We start from the raw sequence: 24,858 nt of genomic DNA, 5'->3' as shown, positions 1-24,858 counted from the left end.
CCACGGACGACGCTGCATACACACATAAACCAAGCGTTTCTATAGTAGTTAATAAATAATTATACGTAGTTGTCTTTTATTTTCAGGTAAGATAAAAGTCACAAGTCCGACAAGCCCATTTAAATTTCCGTGATTGTAATTGCCCCATTAATTTCAAAAAGGTAAGCAGTAACATGTCTAGTTGCTGCCAAAAGCAGCAGAATTAAAATAATGTGACATGGATCACTGCACAGAAGCATTTACTCATTCACTCAGCATCTTCGGTGGCTTAGCTGTAACCTCTCATCCGTGAGTAGATTCACAAGTGCCATCCAGATCCATTATGATATCTCCAAAACTTGTCAACTCACACACAAAAAATGACCAATCTAGATGGATAAATAGCACAAAAGTTTATTTTTTATTGTGAATACACAAATGTTAAAGTAATTATCGTAACCACAGATTTGCTCCACAGTCGATGACTGTAAAACACGTAGATGCAAATTTCTCATGTTGATAAGTGACCAGCATCCTCAAATGACTGATAAGCTACTTCCTCAAAATGCATCATGATGTGTGGTGCATTTAAAGGGTCAGGAGCGCTGGTTTGGACATTTCAGTGTCCCATTTAATCCTTGTAGACCTCCAGCTGGGTAAGAGGAAACCTATGGATAATAAGACGGTGCTGCAGATGCAGGTATGCAATATGTATTTTTACAGACTCTGAGAGTTTTACAGCCAACATGTCTGGACAAGTTATGCAGCCTACCTGAGGCGTGCGGAATTTGTTTTAAATTAAACACATAATGGAAAATAATAATTGTCTTCATTGTATTAGTTTGAAGGCATTTTTAACAGCGATCACGTTCAATATATGCAGAGGAAGCATTAGTTTTGTGTGTACCTGAGTGTACAGATGGGAGATGCTGATAACTAGACTGGGTGTGTGTGTGTGTGTGTGTGTGTGTGTGTGTGTGTGTGTGTGTGTGTGTGTGTGTGTGTGTGTGTGCAAGCCTGTACAGGTGTGTGTGTCTCAATCAAAATGTTTTTTCCTTCGACCAATCATCAGTCGAGCTGCTGGCACAGCCAAATAAGGAGAAGTGGGCTAGCGTGAGCAAAGTGTTGGGGGGCGGTACTGTGAGACGGGTGTGGTCAGGGGACGGAGTGTGTTGTTTTCCAGAGGACCTGCTGCCTGAAGCCACACACACACTCCCACACACAAATATACTTCCTGATGAACACACAAGTGTCGCCTTTCACCACCACTGCTCAAGACCATGGGAAAACGGACATTCACACCTTCCCTTGTACATTCATAAACTGTCTTACACACACCGATTTTGAGTATTGTTAGACTCTTCAAAATCAGCAGAAAGGTAGTTTTTAGGAGGAGGAAGGGAATATTGGATGGAATAGAGAGAGGAGGATTTTTTTTTATTTTGTCTTTTGAGAATAAAGTCAAACTTCCAGTATTAGTACCAGACATAACACAAAATAAATATTTTAATAGTCATAATGGTACTTTAACTTCTACTTTATTCTCTCTATTTCAACTTAATACTCTATATTTTATAACTTCAACTTTATTCTCGACTTCATGCTTTATTTTTGACATTTCAAATGTATTCTTGATATTTCAACTTGAGTCTTGACAATAAACTTTATTTTGACTTTATTCTTGACATTTTGGCTTTATTCTCAATATTTCAACTTTATTCTTGACATTTCGATTTTATTCTTAAAATGCTAAAATAAAGATTTATTAAAGATAAACATTTTCCCCTGTGTTGATTTTTTTTTTCTTGTGGCAGTTTGACTTTATTCTCAACATTTTGACTTCATTCTTGAAATGGAAAATTAAAAAAAAAAAAAATCTTCAAGGTTTTTCCCTGACTCTAATACTCTTCTGCACATGTCCAAAATTTGTTCAACTATTCATACTTATTTTTTCTCTTCAGCCAAACTTGCAGGTTTCTCATGTGTTGTGTGCTTTGGGTGATGATACACCCCTCTAGCCCTGCAGGTGTAGTTAAAGATTAGAAATGCTCTGAACGGACAGCTCAAGAGACCTGGAATAATGGGAGAAGTGTAACATTACCGACAACAATGGGGAGTTTGATTCGCCTGGATGAAAGGAAAACACGTCACAAAATACTTTGTGCTCCGCAAGCTTGCAAAAACCAACAGTAGAAGTGGCCGGTCACAAGCATTCCTCTCTCCCACTCCTTTGAGCAGCGTGAATGTACTGCACTGGAGTGGAGGTCAGCGGGTCAAACCTGTCCACAAACACAGGATGTGATGGAACATCCTCTCATGCTTTTAATACCTCTCCCACATGTTGCTTTTTAACATTTCTTACTTGATGTCAGCATAAAATGAACTCAAGTTTTCTGGGTTTTTAAAGTAAGAAAGTGATTGTTTTCTTCTATTGAAAGTTATTTCCTGAAAGAAGAAGAACAAAGGGAAGATGAAGGAAGAGGATAAACAAGTGGGAGGAAGGAGCAGAAAGAGAAGCCAATGAAAGATGAGGGTATTAATGAAACCTGAACTCTAGCAAGGGAACTGCATATCTCTGCTTAACTTCAGTTATTTTAGACAAAGTGTGCTGAGAAAAAAAAAGAGGTCAACAACTGCATGTAATAGCACAATCTACCCACAACAAGATTTCATGGTGATTGACGCTATAATTGGCAGCCGGCACCGCCAATCCCACACACTGGAAACAGCAAAAGATGAAAATTCCCCAGACCTCAAGTCATACTGGCTTTTGGTCTGGCCTCACCACATCATTTCATCTCTTAACTGGTGCTTTTAGGCTCAATAACCACTTAAATTCCACTGTTTTTAACCTTTAATGCCACAGACCTTCCACACCTACCAACAGCGTGCTGCATCCACTGCCATGTAAAACTCTTATCCAGTATGTATGAGTGACTGGTTAGGGTAAAGGGGATGACTTCACTAACCACCAGGCCATCTTACTGTCACTTCATGAGTTCAGCTAAGAAAAATGTCCAAATATATGCACAGTCAGCAAGCATGGGATGAGATCTGATTCAGGAATTCACCCGTGTTAGCTTCCTAAATCACGGCTCGGGGCTGAAGAAGAGGGGAAGAGTCCAATTTTCCATAAATGAGATGGATAAAACTGGAGTCAGCAAAACAACTAAACAACAAGAAACCCACATTTAAAAGTGGTGTGAGAAAAATGTGCATCTCATATTGAGATGTAATGTAACTGCTCCTGTCAGAGTGCCACAGCACAGAAAAATGTTAACTTGACCCTGATAATAAAATAGCTCTTGACTGCTTTTGTTATTTGTATGTGTATCCAAAGCCTGGTTTATTCTTCTGTGCCACAGAGCTCCATTGTTGTCCAAAAATCTATTAAAAACACATCAATGAGCCACACATCTTCCGTTATTACCATGTACACACACACTATTGTTCATTCCACTCTGTCCAGCTGCTGGAAATACTCACGAGAGTACCAAATATACATTCATCCACATCAATTCATTGTCTAGTTCTTTTTGACTCCTACTAAAAACTACAGTGCCCAGTTGTGGTTTGTAATGAAAGTGTATATTTGTGACTCATTTTTTAAATATTTACGTCTTTACTCGGAACCATGTGGCTGACTGCCAGTAACAGGACGAAGAAATCTTAAATTATTCAGGTGGTGTGATTTGTTGATAAAATCAAAAGATACAGAATACTGCCAGCTGTAACCTTTAAGTTTAGTCACAATATAGATATAAATTTCAGTTTAAAAAGCCCTCTGATATATCCAATTCAATCTTACAGTCTGAAGGAGGATCAACCGGCGCATCAGTGTACTAATAGAAATTATCATTTGGTCATGTTTGTTTGTATCCTCACAGCATCTGCTTTTTGACAGTTGTTTTAAATTATAACCAGGAAAAATGTTAACACAGGTAAGTTGTAAAATATTAAAGACATGGTCATCTCTGCTTGTCGACACAGGTGCAACTGACCCTTTTGAAGTCCCGCCCTTTTTCACTCTGTGCTCCAGTAAGAGTTGAGCAACCTTAGTACCTTGGTCAACGTTCTTCCTTTTCTGTATAAGCAACACATACAGCTGAACTAAATGGATCTGAGTCATCATTATGCATAATTAATTGCACCTGTGCTTTTCCTGCCGCAACAATAGAAAATTTCCTCCTGTGGCAGGAGTGTCTGTGTTAAGACATTGTTGGAAACATTCGGGGTAATAACTACTCAAAATATATAGCATATGTTTTGGGACATTTTCATGCAAAAATGTTAGATATATTTGTTTTAATAGACCTTTTTCACAGCGGCCATATTGATATGAAATAATCAGATAATACTAATACAAATTAAAGGTCTGCTTCATTTAGGTCAAACAGAGTCATGGTGCTGCTATAGTGCATGTTGGCTCACTGGAAAGGCTCTACTACACTAAATGGAATGGGTCCTTAATTAGTATCATTGGTAACACGTGTTTACCCTTCTGTTTCATGTCAATATGGCCGCTGTGAGAAAGGTCTATTGTCAGATCAGACAGAGTGATAAATTATTATGTTGGCAGTGTTACCGCAGTGTGTCATGGAAGTATAGTTTAATAGTTAACAAATATTTACCTGAGTAAACACACACCACAAACAAATGTGTGTATTTATGCAGTTCTATATAATATTAAAATATGTGCGAGTCTCACAGTATCAGCCTCTGTTCTGCGCTTCTGCGTTTGGTTTATGAGTCACAGAAGCATGTGTTTAAAGCATTCACCGCATCCTGCCAAAACTGCACAACGACCAGTCTTTCAGTCCGCCTGTCTGTCTTACTCTCCGTCTGTCCTGTCTGTGGCTCTTTCTCCTTCCATTTCCTCCTCTCCATGTGTCTCTCACACACATTGCTGCGGGGCAGAGGAGCAGCCAACAATAGTGAATTGACCACCAGTTTGTCTGGCTTGTTGACATACTATCAGCGTTATCACATGAGCCAGTTGTCAGCTTCCAGCCCTGGTTAAGCACCAAGCAGACAAAATCCAAGGTCCTTCTGTTGATGTATTCACATGGGAACACAAATCATCAACTGTAGCCTTTGTTTCAATTTAACATTTCACTGCATTGCATCAGCTATTAAATTATACAGGTGGGTTATTTTAACAGTTTTATTTGAAGCAATTTAATATAAATTATTCTCTTATTACACCAACGCTGTAATTAGCCAAACAATTTGAAAAAGTTTTAAAAATGCAATGCAAGAGGAAGTGATATTGGTCACATTCCTGGACTTACGTACTTTCTTGTTTACATTTTATTCTGCCATTTTTAAGTTATTTTTCACTGAATGGAAAACACAGAAAAACAACAGTGATGAAAAAACATATATAAATATATTAAGGGGGATATCTATTGATCTATTCTTATCATATCTGCTAAGAACACAACTCATCTTTTGTCTCGTAGTCCATTTAGCCCAGCGTTTCATTCTTCGTTTCGTCCTTAGAGTCAGTAGTATTTTTGCTTTTAATTGCATTATTTCTATTTATTTTTATTTATTCCTGTTGCAACCCCTGCTGTCCAAGGAGGACTGCCTCCTCTGACCAAAATGCTTTTTTTTCTCATGCTCTAACTTGACTTGACAAGACACTGCACACAACGGTCCACCCACACAGGTGTATTCACTTGTAGCCTGAATAAATGTCTTCTCAGGACCGTGTGGGCAGGCTGTCCCAATTGTTCTTCCTTCCCCAAGCAACTGATTTTGGCCTCAAATTTCACTGTAATAAATGCAGATGTGATAAGAGATTTTGTGACCCTAATGTTATGCACTGTTGTGGCACTAAACCTGAGCAGTCTAATCTGATTAAACTCAATGGAGACTTCCTGCACTGCGCTGCATGCTTTGTGATGATGAAAGATAAAAGATGAAAAGCGTGTGACAGGTCTCACCCCTGTTTAAAGCAGAATTAAAATAGCTGAAGTGACTTTGCTCGGCTTTGTGAAGCCTGAAACCCACTTGTCGCTGCTGTAATTTTGGCAGATTGAGCTGCTTCCTTCTGTTGAGTGCAAAAAAGCCACTTACGGCTTTAATTCTATTTCTGTTTCTTGACTATCAACAGTTGTGGAAAAGACTTCGAGTCCCCTGCTTGTCTGTCAACACTGAAGTCATGACATCATTGTCTAGTCCTCTATTTAATAGTTAAAGGGAAATCCACAACTTGACAGGAGGAGGATTTTCATTTGTTTAGAGGAAAACTTGATATACTCAGGGTATGTTAACACGTTTACCATCAAGCTCAACATAATACAACCACAGCATTATTCTGTTTAAACTGATGAAGCAAGGGTAAAACAGATGGAAAACACACACTTGAACCTCAGATATGAAGTCAGGCATTTAGATAGCCATAAAAACAGGAGGAGCTGACAATTTTCAGACATTCCAGTGCCAAGTTATGTAAAACATGACTTCCCTGACTAGATGAAGAAGATTTATTCAAATTATGACACAGCTTTTAAAGGGTGTAGTTGATTTCCTTCTTCATATGATCTATATCGTACTTATCATTTACTGCACACTGTACCAACCTTTTAATTTACTGCTGCATCACTGAGGATGACTAACGTTTCAATGTCAGCGATGAAGCGGTGTGGCAAGTTAAAACAACCGGACCACTGTGAGAAAGTTTGTGCGCTGACTATGACGGTTTTCTCCAGGCAAAAAAAAAGAAGGGTGTCAAACAAAAAAGTCAAGGCCTTCTGGAAGGATGGTCCTGGGTTTCTGCCACAGAGGAGGAATTTTTGCTCTGACAAGATTCAGCACATCACCCCAGACACAGAGAAAGACATGAGAGGAGAGGGGCGAGAAGGCGGAGGGATAGGAAGGAAAGGTATGAGAAGAGTAGGAATGAGAGAGAGAGGAGGGAGGGAGGAGGAATTCCTGCATGTAGAGACTGGTAGCAGCACCCCGCCACAAAGCTGTTACACACACTGATAAAGCATGTTTGCAGAGTGAATAATCACTAATCTGCTGCTGATTACTATTAGAACACAATCTAACTAACCTGGCCTCGTCTTAATACATTTTTAAATCTTAGACTGACATGATGTGTTCAACTGCTCACTGTAAAGATGGGCTTTTTTGTGTAAAATGTATAAGAAATACATGATTATGTTGCATCTGAGCTGGTCATCACTACAGTGGCACGTATGACTCTACAGTGTGTCAGCAGATGTGTTCCAGATCTGAGATTGACTTCTACAGGATTATCTGCAGATGTGAGTCAAATAGGATTTACCAATAAAGTTAATTATGCTATGGATGGGTGAGGCTGTCTGAGGGACAATGAAACACTGAACTGAATGAGACATTGCTCAAAGTGTTGCTAATGTTTTTGCAACATTGCAAAGAACAAAACAAAAAAACTAAACAGTAGCGAAGGATTTTTTGACCTCCTTCTGGGTGTCATCCCTTTAGATTGGTGTCATCTCAGTTACAGTGAGTGTTAGCTTTCTTTTATTTCTTTTAAAGGCATATAGTTTGTGAGCGTAAAAGCAAAATGTATTTTTCCTCAATACTTGAGGAATGTTACGAAAGAGACTTAGAGCCAGTTGTAAGGGGAAAAAACAGAGGAGAGCGAAAAAAAAGTTGAAATACCTTTCCCAGAATGAAGTCAAAATGATTTTTAAACTCTGTTCTTACCATTTCAGCTTTATTCTCAACATCTGGTAACCTTACACGCCAGATGGTTTGTTGCACAGAACCATCTGGGAAGTCATCCTTAGAAACTCCTTGGAAAAGGGCAGGCACTTACAAAAAACAATTGCAAGCGATTGGATGAACCATATGTCTAGCACATGAAACACAGTACGATATCAGCCAATAAGATCAACGCATCATGCAGTTGTCACGCCACTTTTGGTCCAGACACAAGTGGATAACCTGAAACCTGGCCAGATGGATTCTTGTGTGATCTTGTGAATCTAAAACATCTGGACTTTATTCTCAAAATACAAAACAAATAAAATTTTTTTTTTTCTTATGCCTGAAAGTTTGACTTTATCCTCAACATTTTAACTTTATTCTTAATAATAAAAAATAAAAAGAAATCCCTCTCCTCTCATTTTTACCATGGCCCTAATACTGTTCTGTAAAACATTCATATCTGCAAGTGGTAATTATTATAATAGTTCAAACTGTTGACATCAATAAATTTGAAAACATATCTGAACCCTTCTGTAGGATTTAGTGGCATATTATCCCCAGACTGCAAACACCTCGCCTCAACCTCTGCTTCCGAACATGTTGGAGAACATCTGATGACTGCAAATCTCATGAAAAACATAAAAGGCCCTCTCTAGAGCCAGTCCTTGGTTTGTCTTTTCTGGGCAACTGTAGAAACATTGCAGCCTCTGTGGAGGAGTACCTGCACCCTCTAATATAAAGGGCTCATTCTAAGGTAACAAAAACACAACATTTTTTATTCTCAGGTGATTATCCACTAATGAAAGGCATGCTTATGAATAATATATTCCATTGTCTGCTTATTAATTCCTGTAAATATAACGCACTGGACCTTTAAACAATATATACTTTGTATTAACCATGTAAATTGTTATTTTTCATTATATCAATTTTCAAATACTGTATTACATTCATAACTTTACATGTTTAAGAACCATTAATCCTCCTTCCAACAGTGCATGTTTTAACCAATACAATAATTATACACCTAAGTATCTGGCTTATTAACCTAGCAAGCCAAAGTATATATATTCATTATTATTTTTGCATTGGTGTAGACCTTTCCACAGTAGACATATTGATATGAAATAGGTATAGCAGGGTAAACACAGGTGTTACCAAAAAAGGTCCTGTTCCATTTAGTGTAGCAAAGCTTTTCCAGTGAGCCAACATGCACAGTAGCAGCACCCTGACTCTGATTGACCTGAATGGAACTGGACCTTGATTAGTATCACTGGTAACACCTGAGCTTACTCTGCTATTTCATGTCAAAATGTCTGCTGTGAAAAAAAAAGGTTTAATCACTTAGCATCAGCATAATAATTTGCTATAAAGTGAGCAATTTTAGAGCTGATTCTATTTTTTTGTTGTTGTTTTCTTAATGAATATATTTTTGAAAATCTTGACAAACATAAGCTATTTTTCCCCCTACGTCAATACAACAATATTAAATGTTAATTTCCTGCAGAAATGTTGATGCTGTTCTTGCTAAGCGCTCAGACATAACGGCAGACTGCTGAGGGCGGAGGAGGGTTGGTTCGGGAAGGGGGTGGCGCGGAGGGGCGGAGCGGTTCTCCTCACCGGGCGGTGTCAGCCGAAGAAAACGGGACAGAGGAGCGGTGAGAGGCCGACACTGGGATTCATTTCCCCCGGGTGGTTTTTACTGAATTGCACCAGCGGACTTCAGGTAAGAGGAAGGAGCGTTTTAGGGCGTTTTCTCCCGGATGAGCAGGGGGTCGTGTTGTGTTAATGTGGAGCAGAAAACAGGATTTATAAGTCACTGCGGCACAGCTGGTGTTCTTCCATTCAGCTAGAAATATATTTCACAGCTTTTCTCAGGATATGTTAAAGAAAAAATATACCAACAGTAGCTAAAATTGCACAGTATTACAGTGGCTCATGTAGCATAAGGCATGCAGTCAAATGCTAGTTTGGAAATTCAGATTTCTTCCTACAAGAAATTAAATCAATCAGTTACATTTATTTTATATTAGTCACATGTACAAATGTGATTTTTAACAAATTTCTAAACATATCTCATTATGTTATGAGTACCATTTGACCTTTTGATTTGCAGTATGCTAGCTGATTTATTATGTACAACCACATGCAGGCTAATGTTAGCTAGCTAATGAACCCTTTAAAAGTTTAAAAATGAGGTTTGTTGTGTCAAAACAGTGCATGCAGCCCGTGAAATAAAATACTGCCTGGCAAACCTCAGGTTTAATAACACGTTTTACGGTTGTTTCTAAATACATCCAGCTGAAGGTTGCTTTTATAATACTGAATAATTGTGGAGTGTGACTGACAGACAGTGCAGCAGCAGCAGCAGCAGTCATGTTTCAGTTTGAATGACACGAACTGCATCGTCATTTGTGTGTGTGTGTGTGTGTGTGTGTGTGGGTGTGTGTGTGTGAGGGTCCAGGACTCCTGTAGGTTATAAAGACACTCCTTCAGTCATGTGCATCACTGGATGAATGGATCCTCAGAATCCTAATGTGGAGGACAAATACCATCCAGACAATGCAGTGTAATTGAGTCACTGTTAGATCAACCAGGAATTATTGGACTTGAACCAGACTTGGTGTGATGGATGACTGTAGACGTGCAATGATTAATCAATTAACTGATTAGTTGTCGACTATTAAATTAATTGCAGGCTAATTTTACGATAAGCGTCCAAGTTTTCAGATTCCAGCTTCTTAAATGTGAATATTTCCTGGTTTCTTTACTGCTCTGTGACAGCAAACTGAATGTCACTGCGTTGTGGAAAAAAACACTTTAGGACATCATCTAGGACTTTGACCAACAAAGATCGACACTGGATTTGATTAATCAAGAAAATAAGATTAATAAACAATAAAAATAATGGGTGGTCCCTTGATGACTGATTGATGTTTTTTTTAATTAGTATTATTAGTATTAGTATGATCATGTCTTGTTACTTAATCACACATTTCTGTGATTTTATGAACAATATTAAATTAATCAATCTAATCTACCTCTCCTTTAAGAAACCTGCTCAGAAAACAAAGCAAGGACAAACCTCAAAATCCCTCAATATGAAGGTCTGTTCCTCCTGCAGTAGTGACATCTGGTGGCAGGAAAAATATGTTTTCTGTAACAATGTTATTTCACACTGAAGGAATTTTAGAAGTTATAATGATATATGCAAAAACACCAATACAACAGGATTATGTCTTAAATATTACAAACATGGCTTGAACTTAATGCATTTGTTTAATGCTTTTTACTGTTTGTGTTGTGTACAGGTCTGTTTTGCATTAAGAAGAATACATCTCCATTCATTATTCAAATAGCCTTGGGAATAGATAACTGACCACACCATCATCTGACCACTGGTGTTATTTTCTCGTGAAAGTCAAACAAACTGTTTGTTTCTATAGTGTTTTTTGGAGACACTGGTGGCCCTGTGATTGCCTGCCAGTATCTGTGTGTTTGTGCGTGTCTTGCAGGCCATGCAACCACTATGTTTGCATGTTGGTCCCTGACCATGGCCCATTTGTTTATGTACCGAAGCTGTAATATGATCATGGCACGTGTGAAACATTTTCAAAGACACCTTGAGATGAAACCTGATTGTAATGGAGTGAACTGTGATGTGGAAACAGGTAAAAACTGAATCAATTTAAAGATCCTGCGTATAAGATTTACACAGATTTATTGGCAGAATATGGAAGAAATTCTAATATAATATCTACAGAGGGTGCAGAACTTCTTCCACGGAGTCCACCGTGTTCTCTTGTTGTTGGATAATCTTTTGCATTTGGCCCAAGTTTCATGGCCACCATTGGTTCTCCTACAAGCTTGCAAGGAGATAGTGACGTGAGAGCTTGCAGCCTTCACACTGGTCCTTTAAGTGGCTAAGAGCTGACTCCTAGCCAAAGTCTTTTTAGTTTGATCAAGTCATTTCAACGTCACAGGTGGATGACTGAAGTTTGAGCTGTATTTCTCATCATATCGGATCGGAATAGCTTTGGCTTCTTAGGCTTGTATTGATTGTCTGTGGATGTAATACATCAAGTTGCCATATGGTCTTGTCTTGGCCAGCAGGGTTCTGCTCTCTGCAGCAGAAAGCTCTCTCTCAGACTAAATCATATAAACTCATATACAGGCTAATCTAACTATCTCATATTACTGGGGCTGTATATTTAGGCCAGTGCTTTCTATAACATTATCTGACACATTGTGTGATACATTAAGCTACCAAGCTACAACACAGCTCTGCTTTTTGTGACTGAAAGCATCATCCTAGCCTACCTAAGATCTAATGGGATCTGTTTGTCTGTTACTGAAGAGATCTGCATGCTAAAAGATTCATCAGTTCATCAATGCAAAAGTGCCTTAAACCTACATTATTTCTAATAGCCATCAGGGGGTGACTGCTCTGGTTGCACAAAGTCTGACAGTATAGAAGTCTCTAAGAAAATAACCTTGCTTCCTACTTGATTTATTGCCTCAGTAAACAGCTTCCTAATGAGTTTATGGACTCAATCACTTGTTTCAGCTCTCTCCTCTTCTTCTACTACACAGCAGGATGTTCATTCTGTAAATTATGGTCCAATTTTAAAGCAGAGTACGCTTTAGGGCAGGGCTACCTTGTGACTGACAAGTTGCTACCATGGCAACCTGTCAGTCAGGATAGAAATGTAGTGATCCACATCCATGGCACTTTGTACATTTAAACAGACGTAAGCTTGTTTGGGTGTTGTCTATATAACTTTGATAGAGAGTGCTGCACAGGGTCAAAATAGTAGTATTGGCAAAGCAAAAGAATAAAAAAAAGAAATGAGATCTTCAAGGATGTGGCCAATAATTAGACAAAAATAAAACAAGCACTGACTGCCCAACTTAGAGACAATAAAAGTGTCAGGGCTTGACGCCTTCTTGAAGGCTAGGTTGAATCAAAATGTGCAGGTTATCGATGATTGAATAAAGAATTTTTTAAAAATTTATTATCAGAGTGTTCAGTGTATTCCAGACTACCATCTGTCTCTTTACACTTTCATTGTCAGTAAGTCGGACAGTCATTATTTGTTTTATTTTTATCATATCTGTCTTTGTTGTAGAGAGATATATTAAATATCTATACATAGTCACTGTAATATAAATAGTTATCTACATGAGCTTTAAGCTATAATTCACACCTTTTACTCTCCATCACATAAGGCTAACTAATGTTAAATGGCTCTCTGTATAATAGATTGAGCTACTATCTGTTTTCCTGGCTGAGTTAATAGAGCTGTGCTGTTTGAGAGCTGCAGTGTGGCTCCAGGCTGAACATTAACAGAGGAATGATGAACACACCACGCTATCGTATCTCATAGACCAGGCTGATAGAGCCTTGAGCCATCCTATTTAACAAACCAGTGTCTGTTAGTGTTCTAAGACGCTCATGCTATGAATATGAGTCAATATGCCCAGCTTCCCTCTGCTGGCAGATACTCAAGAAATTATCAGTTGGACTTAGATGAAAAGATTTATTAAAGTGAGACTATGTGACAATTGAAAGGAGAGCTAAAAGTCTGGTTCTTCCTCCTAGTCATTAACATTAAAATGCTGTATTTTCTCAGTACAATCAGGCTTACTTGGTTTGATTTGACCAGTAGATTATGGTGGCTAAAGTCATCAAATATAGCCAACTTTCTCTGACTTTTTTTTGCTGTTACTGTTACTAAGTTTGAGCATTTTTAGTAATCCAGTTACTGTCACACGTGGCCACAGTGGCTGCCGGTCAGCTGAGGTTGCACAGAGTCACCTTCAATGCACTGATATTTCAGGCAGATGCTTTTCCTCAGCATGCAAAGCAGCAAATGTTATAGGATTATGGAAAGCAGCAGTGTAGCTTAACAACCAGCATGACGACAAAGAAGCTCATAACATCAAACCATTTTGTCTCGATGACTGAGGTTAATCTACACAGACAAAGATAAAACCTTCAGCAGACCATTTACAAGAAATTCTGACTTATGTATTTTAGAAGCACTAACTAACTAATAATTCTAGCAAACACGCTACCAATCATCTCAACTATGGTTTCATTTAATATAGATCATTTCATGGTAAAGTATCAATATTTTAAAATGGTATATGTTTAGAAACGAATCATTTCTTATTATGTGCATAATATTATAAAGAGTTCATCACTTCATTTGTATTTCCCACAGCTAAAGAGATATTGTTTTACATTGCTGACATTGTATCACTGTCCCTGAATGCAGCTTTTTCTTATGTTCTATTGTATAGGTGTCAATATGTCGTCACAGGTCAGCGCTGAGGAGATGGAGGAGATCAGGGAGGGCTTCCAGAAAGTGGGTGAGTACAGCTGTGTGTGTGTCTGCGGATGTTTCTGACACCTATCAGAAATGATATATTAGTCAATCATGTTTGAAGTGAGGAACAGCAGCTGACAGACACATGTTCTTATACAGGGTGTGTTTCATCTGACACACAGATGTTTTTCTTGGGTTAAAAAAAATCCACTTAACTGCCCATAAACCTGCAAAATTACACTTTATACTTTCGATGTTGTACAGTTTAAACAAGCGAGATATAATGTGTTTGTGAGTTTTAATTAGAGATTTGGAGGTGCTGGTCAGCAGACTTTGTTACCTTTAGACCAAGCCCAACTAGCTGCTTCTCCCAGTTCCAGTCTTTATGCTAAGCTAAGCTAACTGTCTCTTCGTTTTTTTTTTGTTTTTTTTTTTAATTTGTAATGCAAACTTTGAGTTAAAGTGTCAGAGCCCAAGTTGAGATAGCCCCGCTGACAACCCCAGTGTTATTTCTTAGACTTGACAAAGCTCCTCTAGATGACGGAGTGAAACACAAGCCTTTTACTTAGGAGATCTGGGTTTCCCAAATGAAACCAAAAGTCAAAGTTGACTCATTATTTATTTTAGACTTAGTTGACATAGCATTTTCATGTTTATTTTTGTCAGTTGCAAATTTGGTTGGTTTAAGGCAACAACACTACTTGGTTAGGTTTAGAAAAAGGTCTTGGTTTGTGTTAAAATAATAAGTTAACACTGACTTAGGATTTCACATGAGACACAAACAGCGGCTCTCTGACAGACAGGCCTGAAGGTAAACTTCTCACACCTACCAGCTGCCTCAAAATATGAAGGAACTGCAAATCTAGGGTTTAGACCCATGACATTATACAACCGTTTTCACAACTAAGTAGTATTTCTCGCTAACTGAGCAGTCAGTAAACTGACTTTTGTGTGTGTGATTTTAGCTGTAAGTACTTATTTCGCTATTGTAAGCAAATATAAACACATGTAAATTTGACAAGCAGAGAGGCAAATGTTGAATGTAGTCCTACCACACTCCTGTGTTTAACTAATGTAAAACTTGCCATGAAGATAGTGACTGAATCCTGATAATGTTGTGTCAGTCAGAAAACAGAGAGGAGCTACAATCCAAATAAAATATTGCTAAACTTTGCTGTTTTCCCTCCCTCCCACTTCCACCCTGCTCCTCAAGATGTGGATGGCAATGGATACATCTGTGCCTCTGAACTCACTAATCTCTTCCATGAAGTGCGTTGTTCTTTGCCTGGATACAAGATCAGAGAGCTCCTTCAGAAGCTGGACAAAGACAACGACAGCCACATCAACCTCGAAGAGTTCACGGCTGTAGGTAACACTAACTAACCAACCAACTAACTAACTAACTGTTATTGGGTGAATAAATGATGGTTGACTGATATCCAACTAAATAATTGGTGGACTAACTGACTAAATTATATTAAAATAAATAGATTGTTAATGTACAGTCTGAGGTGAGTGGCTGACTATCTGTGAAAAAGGCTAACTAATGAACTGACCATAGATATTTATCAGTATCTTAACAAATGTAATCATACTTTGACTGACTCTTAGCCTTGCTGTGTGTTTTTGTGCACGCTCAGATTTACGGGGATTTAAAAGATGACAAAATGGCCCAGGGTTTCCGGAAGGCGCTCAACAAGAAAGAAGGCATCGTAGCCATCGGGGGAACCAGCGAGATCTCGAGTGAAGGAACTCAACATTCAATCTCTGGTAAGTAAAGCTACATAATTTGTCTAATCACTGAGGAACAGACGGTAATTGACACTTGACTCGTCTGTATTTCAGAGCAGGAGCGCTTCGCCTTCGCCAACTACATCAACTCTTCTCTGGAGAAGGATCCAGACTGTCAACACGTCCTGCCCATCAACCCCAACACTGAAGCGCTGTTTAAAGCGGTGGCAGACGGCATCGTGCTTTGGTAAATATTAAAATAAGTCATACGTTATACAGCATATTGATCACTCACTATGTGACCTTGTGTACTAAAATATTCATAACATTTTACTTTAAATTCTATTGCTCCTAATTTATTAACTTTAACTAGTTTTCAGTCTGTTTTTAGGCATCGTATCAGGTCATGTGTTTCTCCTTTGTGTTTTTGCAGTAAACTCATCAACCTCTCTGTTCCTGACACCATTGATGAGCGAACCATCAATAAAAAGAAACTTACAGCTTTCACCACACAGGTTAGATCTTTGCTTAATCTATTGTATATGTCATTTTTTTATATTACAAGTTATAAATATGGATTTCTTTTAAAGAAATACACATCAGTGAAAGTCATTTAACAATCAATAAACAGCTTCTATTTGAAGTAGTATCACTTTCCTATCCAAAACATCACTGATCATACATATATGTACATTATATTGCATCAATCTGATCTTTATTTTGGTCGCTGTTATCACCTCCTGACTTTGTGTGTCAACTTTTCCCAACAAAAGGAGAATCTGAACTTGGCTCTAAATTCAGCCTCGGCCATCGGCTGCCAAGTCGTCAACATCGGAGCTCAAGATCTGAAGGAGGGAAAACCTCACCTGGTGCTGGGACTCCTCTGGCAGATTATCAAGATAGGACTGTTTGCTGATATAGAGCTGAGCCGCAATGAAGGTATGTGTGCACACACACACACAGTCAGACCTGTCTGTAGATATATAACTAAATATACCCACACGGCCAAACATCGCATGAAAGTATAACACTTATCAGATCATGAACAAAGAATTGTAACACATGCAGACAACCTCTCTCATACAAACATATTTGGTTTTATTAACCATCATCACTTCACCCACACAAAGTCGAGTCATGCTTGTGTTTCTGTGTACAGCTATAGCAGCGTTGCTGGAGGAAGGAGAGAGCCTGGAAGAGTTGATGAAACTCAGTCCTGAGGAGCTGCTGCTGCGCTGGGCCAATTTCCATTTAAAGAAAGTTGGCATGTCCATATCAAACTTTTCTGGAGATATTAAGGTAAAGAAATGTGATGTTAAAACCTTTTACTCTATAACCACTGAAACAATATTTTCACTGTTAAAGTCTTACAGGGTCTTACCTATTTCAGACAGCTTAGTTCTGTAATTATTTAGGTTAGGGAGCTGCCATCTACCTATATTCAGTATATCTAATGAACTATTTATTATGAAAAAGTTATATATTGGGATCCTTGGTGTGATAGTTTGACTCCCACAAAAACCACAACACATTGCTTGTGAAATTAACCCACAAGAGAATAAATCTGACACTTGTGGTGTGGTTGGTATTTCAACATATTTCACTAAATGCAGAATTTTCACGGTCATTGCTGCTCCATCCAATGGGAACCCCTGCCCCCTTGATAGAAAGAAAAGGTTTAATTTAATTTTTTTATCTAATGTGTGTGCACTCATTTCATTTGAGCTCAGTGTGAGAGCCTTTACTCCGTTTCATTTAAGGCCACACTAGTTTCCCTCCTCTGCTCAGCTCTGCTCAGCCGCTCCACACAGGGAGGAGCGTGAACATAGTGAACATAAGAGTACTCAAGTAGTTTATTAATGTAATCCACCTAAAACCGAAAACGGACGTTGACCCCAAAAATCTGAAAGTCACACCAAAATATCTGCATTTTTTTAAATGCACCCATGAAACTGGCAAGGACACTAGAAACTCTGCCGCTGGGCTTTATCGTGACACGTAAAGGCAAAATGCCATATTTTGACCTTTTCACTTTCACTCAAACACAACTGCAACAGTACCTGAAACAGCCTGTTCTAAGTGAAAAAGGAGAAAGATTGCTTTGTTGTTGAATTTGTTTTTTTTTAAAAAATGTTCTGAGTGGATCATTGGGAAATAAAATAAAATATGGGAAGTCTTGTAAAACATGACTCTCTTAATTGTCGTATTTTCTGGTCCAAATGTTCTGTCATGTAGTAATTAAAGCGGTCACTTAGGAGGAAAACTGATATGTCTATCTGTTTCTGTGCAGGACTCCAAGGCTTACTTCCATCTGCTTGAGCAGATTGCTCCAGACGGCAGCAAAGAGGACGTTCCACGGGTTGATGTTGACATGACTGGTGTTTATGTAAGCTGACAAAATAACAATTATTGCATATGCAGTGTTTTAACTGAATACTACTGAGTGTAATGTACTTACTAACAGTTGTCTCTCTTCCATGTTGTTAACTTTTTATATTCTATTTATTTAGAGTTGTAATATACTTTTAATTGGATATTACCACTCAAATCAGTAATTTAGACCTCACTGGATCCACAGGTGACCACACTGAGAATTAGTTAAAAGTTTTAAAGTCTCACATACACACACACACTGGCACAACTGTGCACTGGTGGATTTGCCATCCAGTCTAAACTCAGTTGATGATTTCCTTTTGGCTATCAGGGGCAGACTTCCTGTTTCTTGCTGTATCCTGTAGGAGTATATTAAGATCATGATATCATCCTGACTCTGAATAACAACAGAGAAAGTCTGTCTTTTTACCTCAACAGAGTTCAGATCTCTCCTCTCTTTCTCCCTCTAGTATTTTTCATATGACGGGTACAGGTTGTACACTGTGCCTGCAAAATAGCATCAAATGTGATAGCTTGGTAATTCTAATATTACAGAGTAATTACTTCTACGTATATCATTATTTTATCATCATGTAGTCTTTTCATTTCATTAACATCCTTGTGAAAGTCAGCCAGTCACATGCCTATATAGTGTTTGGATATTTTAAATATAGAATTGGATTTTCTGTAGGTTTTGATCTCTGCCCCTACAATTTTGGATCCAGATCTGTAGTCACACATGTTTTGCAATGTAAATTAGTGTGTGGGGTGCTTTAAGGATCTTGGTTTTCCCAACACAGTGTAATTCTGTATGTGTGTCTCTGTGTGCCACCAGGAGAAGGATCTTACAAAGAGAGCAGAGTGTATGCTCGTACAGGCCGACCGCCTCGGCTGCCGACAGTTTGTAACTGCTACTGATGTCGTGAGTGGAAACGCAAAGCTCAACATGGCCTTCGTAGCCACGCTGTTCAACAAACACCCGGCTCTCACCAAACCAGAGAACCAAGAATGGAATCTGGAGAGTAAGAGTGGATGAATAATCAGTCCCTCACAAATACTTTGACAAATGTCTGGTAAAACCCTGGCTGCGTAGTCCTGTGTCTGTCAGGGTGACCTGTCTTTCTGTCTCATTGTCTCTATCAAGGTGAGACCAGAGAGGAGAGAACTTTCAGGAACTGGATGAACTCTCTTGGAGTCAGTCCACACGTTCACCATATCTATGGGTCAGTAGTATCTCTTGCTTCCTGTAGTTGTCATTTATATTGTTTGTTTGTTGCCACACTGATAAACGATTCACTGTTTCATTACGTGCATGTTTGTATATTTGTGTTCATGCAGCGATCTCATGGATGCCATGGTGATTCTCCAGCTTTATGAAAAGATTAAGGTGCCAGTGGACTGGGACAACAGAGTCAACCTCCCTCCATTCAAGGGAGGAGGAGGGCATTTAAAAAAGGTAAATGCGCAGTACATACTGTAGGAAATGTGAGGGATAATACAAACATGCAATCATTTGGAGTATCAATGTTTTCCTCAGAAATATTATAAAATTACAAAATAAAACTCTATATGACTAAATTTCCAATATATTACTTACCATCTACTGAAAAAATAACTACCATGGCCACCATTTCTTATTTTTTAAAACATTATTTTTCAGGATTTTTAGCCTTTATTTTATAGGACAACTCTTGATAGACAGGAAATGGGGGAGAGAGTGGGAGGACAGCAAACTCATGAACAAACTCAAACTCATGTCTGCTGCTGAGGACTCAGCCTCTGTACATGAAGCACACGCTCCAAGAAATGAGCTACCAGGGCGCCCAAAAAAGCCTCAAAAAGGCAGCCGACTTGGGAACTCTGAGGTTTCAGAAGATTTCCACATCAGAGGTTGTAAATACCACAAGAGGGGGCATTCATATGGACTCATCAAGTTTTCTCAGTCAAGGTTTTTTCTTTATTTTTATAAGAAGCTGCTCAGATTATACCAACAGTGTGCAGTGCTGTCATCAAAGCAGAAGGCAACTTAAATGTTTGCACACTTGTGGATCAACAGATGCATATGAGAAGATCATGGGTCGACAAAAAAAAAAAAAATCCCAAAAAGACTCTTGCATAGTGTCTTGCAATCACACATTTTTATTTAACAATATTATTAAAAGACAATTGTGCTTTTTAAGAATCCAAATTTATTTTTCCTTGTTTTCACATTTTTTGCTCACTATATAATTCCATATTTCATAGTTTTGATGTCTTTGGTATATAAACAAAAACAGTTTATAGAAACATGAATAACCTGTATATCTCTCATCTCATTCTGAACAACCTTAAAATATACTAACTTTGTGTGTGTGTGTGTGTGTGTGTGTGTGTGTGTGTGTGTGTGTGTGTGTGTGTGTGTGTTTATGACAGATTGAAAACTGTAACTACGCTGTGGAGCTGGGTAAGAATAAAGCTGGTTTCTCCCTGGTGGGAATTGGTGGACAGGATCTCTTCGATGGAAATCCAACTCTGACACTGGCCCTGGTGTGGCAGCTGATGAGGAGGTGACTGACACTTTGTAAACTTAACAGGGAATTTTTTTTTTTATTGTCGTTCTGAGATGTTAAGAAATTTGCCATAAACAACCAGCGACACCTCTGATAAGAACTACAGCATCTTTGGACCTTCAGACCTTCAGGATGTTTTGAGTTGCTACAGACCAGGACAGGGAGAGGGCGCTGTTCTGTCAGCACACAGTTAAAACTTGTCACATAGTGGAAGGAATGACAGGCAGACCTAAAATCACTTAGAGATAATAAGCACACCCATATAGCAAAATATTACTCTTTCTCTTTTCTCTCTCACATGGCATCAGTTATTAGTTTCAGTTATATAGTAATTAATTAATTCTACTGCACCTTTAAATAATCTCTCTAACCATCTAACACACTGATATTACCCCAAGCTCCATGCTGTATCTAGAATATGATGCGATTTAATTGTCGATATTCATACATTTGTTCTTATAATCTACATGCAGGTACACATTAAATGTCCTGGAATACCTCGGGGAAGGAGAAGTTGCAGGAGATGATTTGATCATTTCATGGGTCAACAAGACTTTGTCTGAGGCTGGCAAGAGTTCATCTATCAAAAGCTTCAAGGTGAGTTTCAGTTTAGTTTTCATTTTATTAATCATCCCGTGTGTGTCGCTGTAAGAGAAAGTATGCATTTTAATGGCAAAGAAGGTCAGTTATGGAATTATTTTATGTTATGTTGCATACATAAGTATGAGTATAAGTGTAATGTGTGTATCTTTCTGTTCAGGACAAAGCGATCGGTACCAGTATTCCAGTTCTGGACCTGATTGATGCCATTCAGCCACAGAGTGTGAACTTTGAGCTGGTGAAAACAGGAAGTCTGTCAGACGAAGACAAACTGGACAACGCCAAGTAATCACCTTCCTGCTCTTCTCTGAATTTGCATATATATTTGCATATAATAGCAAACACAGAAATGAATTTATTGAGCAAAATTAATGTGCTTGTTTGCTCAAATTAAATTGGTCTTTGAATGATAACAGTATCTCTACAAAATATAATTTATGTGTATGCAAAACAATTTCTGCTGTTCAAACTGTCACATTTCTATGGAAACGGAGAACGGCCGCACTTGCAAGTCAATATTTTGAATGCTGTTTCTTGACATCATGAGTTAATTATTTTGTTATCTTAAGATAATAAAGCTTGTTTTCTCATGATAATGGGTTAAGTCATCTAAAGAAAAGGCCAAATTCTTGCGAAAACAAGATAATTTAAAGAAAAGAAAACAATCACTGAAGTGCACTCACCGATGATGTTGCAGCTGGGATATTTCTCTCCCTCTGATAAAAATATAAGAGGGAACACTTTTTTTGTTTGCTTGTGAACAGTCTGATTATCTTGTTATCCCAAACAGAGCTGTAATGATTAATCAACTATTAAATTAATCGGCAACTATTTTAATAATTGATTAATCCATAATTTTTAATGAAAAAAAAAAGTCTAAATTTGCTGATTCCAGCTTCTTAAATGTGAATATTTTCTGGTTTCTTTACTCCTTTATGACATTAAACTCAATATCTTTGGGTTGTGAACAAAACAAGAAATTTGAGGACGTCATCCTGTGCTTTGGGAAAAACAGATTTTCCACCATTTTCTGACATTTTAGAGATCAAACAACTATTAGTGGATTAATCGAGAAAATAATCGATTAATCGAATAAGATAATAATTGTTTGTTGCAGCCCTAATATCAAGACAACCAAGCTTGTTTTCTTAAGTTAACAAAATAATCTCAAAATAATCACAAACTTTGTTATCTGAAAGACAATTAAATAATTAACTTTTGATTTATAGATAACATCTCTAAAAAACATGAATTGCAAGCATGGCCATTCTTGGCTTCCATATATTGCAAATTTGTGATTTTGACATAAATATAAATACAAGTCAGTGAAAAATGCACAGTCTTCACAGATCTGATATGTTGCTATAGTGATCCTAACGGTGACAATTTCCCGCACCAGGTACGCCATTTCCATGTCGAGGAAGATCGGAGCGAAAGTCTACGCCCTGCCTGAGGACTTAGTGGAGGTCAACCAAAAAATGGTGATGACCATCTTCGCCTGCCTGATGGGGAGAGGCATGAAGAGGGCCTAAAGGAGACATGCACACACTGATACACACACACACGCGCGTACACACACACACACACACACACTGACTGTCATCTTCTTTTTGATTGGATGAGACATGAAGAGAATGAACATAACTGTATTGTTTTGTTCTTTAAGTTTGTTCAGCGTTAGCATTAATAGAAGCGTCACTTTATTCATCTCCTCTGCATTCGACTGTTAGAAAAATAAATTAACATAACATGACGCAAACACTCGTGATCTCCTTTAGCCTCACACAGTTTGCAGTGAAGTGAGACTTCTGTAACAACTACACGATGAAAATATTTGGTTGTGGGTCATTTTCTGAATCTCAGTTTTGCATTGGGTCGCCACGGTGGTTGAGTGACCAGCAGTGTCATGTCAAAAACTTTAGATACTGCCCACGGATATGAATGCAAGTGTGAATGGGTTTGTCTAGACTGGCAATGAGTCCAGGGTCTGCCCGGTGCATGCTGGGATAGACTGCCTGTGACCCTGATGAGGGGAAAGCTTATAAAAGTAAAGGCTGTGATACATGGGAGACGTGTGAAGATAATGAGCGGGCTTTACATCAACATCAACATCAAGGTGGTGATTTTTTTTTAGTTTTTCCTTTTAACATTTCAGTTTGTATTAAATCTCTAATAAGAATCTTACCTCTGCATTCCTGCTTTTTTTTTTTCACCAGTGACATACTTCACATTTTCCCACCTGCATCACCTCAGAGTTTCCCATGTGTCACTGCCTCATGATATACCGACTAAGTTCTGCTGTATCTTCCAATGTGCCAGCCAATTCACAGCGTGAGCATTTATTGTACCTAAGCCATAATATAATATTCTTTACTGAATACCGTTTGGCCTTTTTTTATATATGACCAAAGCTGCGCTAGATCATAGGCAGTTTATGTCTTCACACTAGAAACTAAATACCTTAATTTGTTTGTTTAACTTACCCATAAAGGTACTTTTAATGGGATTTTAAGGGGATAGATTAATGGATGTAATACATGTGTACCTTTTATATTGAACAATTTTAGATATTTTTTAATGTATTACCTTAAAAAACCTTAATTTATGCAGAAAGCCCATTATAATCGTTCAATATATTACAATCCATTAATGTATCCATTACGAAACCACAGATCTGGGGTTTAAGATACCTCAATATTGCATAAGAATCCCTTAAAATGTCATTTATTTGCACCTGAAAATGTTCCAGACTCCTAAATGTTGTCTGGAGATGATTCATTCAGAAACACTGTACTGTTGTTAAAAAAAACAAACAAAAAAACATCCAATTTCTTGTCCTGTATTAGTGAAAATATTACTAGAATTAGTCTTAATGCTGCAGTTTAATATGTGGGTAAGTTATCCAGTTTTGTAGCTGCTGGTGTTAACTTTCCACCGTTGTTTTCCCTCTTTTACCCCGGTGTTTCCCAGTAAAACATTTTCCAGTCAGCTGTTTGTCTTTATCAGCTCTTTGGAATGTTTTCAAAATTATTGCTTTACATGATGGCAATACTTCCAAAATGAAAAAAGTGTGTACAATCAGATTAATAATGTTAAATAAAAGCATTTTTCCACATATTGTTTGAATTCTGTTTTCTGTCGCTTGTCTGTTATTTTTATGTCCCATATAAAATCTTGAGTGTGCCACTGGGATAAAGATTTGGTCAGTAATTAATTGAAAATCAATGAAAGGACTAGAATTTGCTTGAAACTGAATTAATTAATTGGAAAAACGTTTAGAAAAATAAAAAAAGAATAAAATTTGCCAATTAAGAATTTTATTTGAGTATTCTGTTTTATTTTATTTTTCGCTGTTCTATGTATTTCTGTCTGCCTCATTTAAAATAAATACATATAAATGGTCTTGAAAAATTTAATGATGTCCAACACATAACAGCAAGCCACAATATAGCTAGTGTTTTGCTAACATTTGCTAGCTAATTAGTGAGAATTTTGTTAACATTAGCTAACTTTTGATGTGACCCTATATGTTGCTATTACAGGAAAAAAAAAAGGGGGAAAAAAGTTGGCTGAGGAGCCAAGTTTGCTCA

General features: G+C 37.9%; 1 protein-coding gene across 1 annotated transcript; it reads left to right on the top strand.

The window, feature by feature from the left end:
* Positions 1–9,328: 9,328 nt before the first annotated feature.
* LOC146326535 (plastin-3-like) lies at positions 9,329–23,015 on the top strand. The gene is made up of 16 exons (XM_084718828.1): positions 9,329–9,409; positions 13,990–14,058; positions 15,229–15,380; positions 15,656–15,785; positions 15,861–15,993; positions 16,180–16,261; positions 16,520–16,685; positions 16,906–17,045; positions 18,037–18,132; positions 18,955–19,141; positions 19,264–19,342; positions 19,458–19,575; positions 20,532–20,665; positions 21,142–21,265; positions 21,429–21,553; positions 22,668–23,015. The coding sequence occupies exons 2-16, from the start codon at positions 13,998–14,000 to the stop codon at positions 22,798–22,800; spliced, it is 1,860 nt and encodes a 619-aa protein (XP_084574954.1). The 5' UTR covers positions 9,329–9,409; positions 13,990–13,997; the 3' UTR covers positions 22,801–23,015.
* Positions 23,016–24,858: the final 1,843 nt, after the last annotated feature.

This window comes from Lutjanus erythropterus, chromosome 5 (genome assembly GCF_056507025.1).
Source record: "Lutjanus erythropterus isolate fLutEry1 chromosome 5, fLutEry1.hap2, whole genome shotgun sequence".
Classification (NCBI taxonomy): Eukaryota; Metazoa; Chordata; class Actinopteri; order Lutjaniformes; family Lutjanidae; genus Lutjanus; species Lutjanus erythropterus.
Note: the sequence above shows the minus strand (reverse complement) of the source record. Positions and strands in the feature narration are given on the sequence as shown.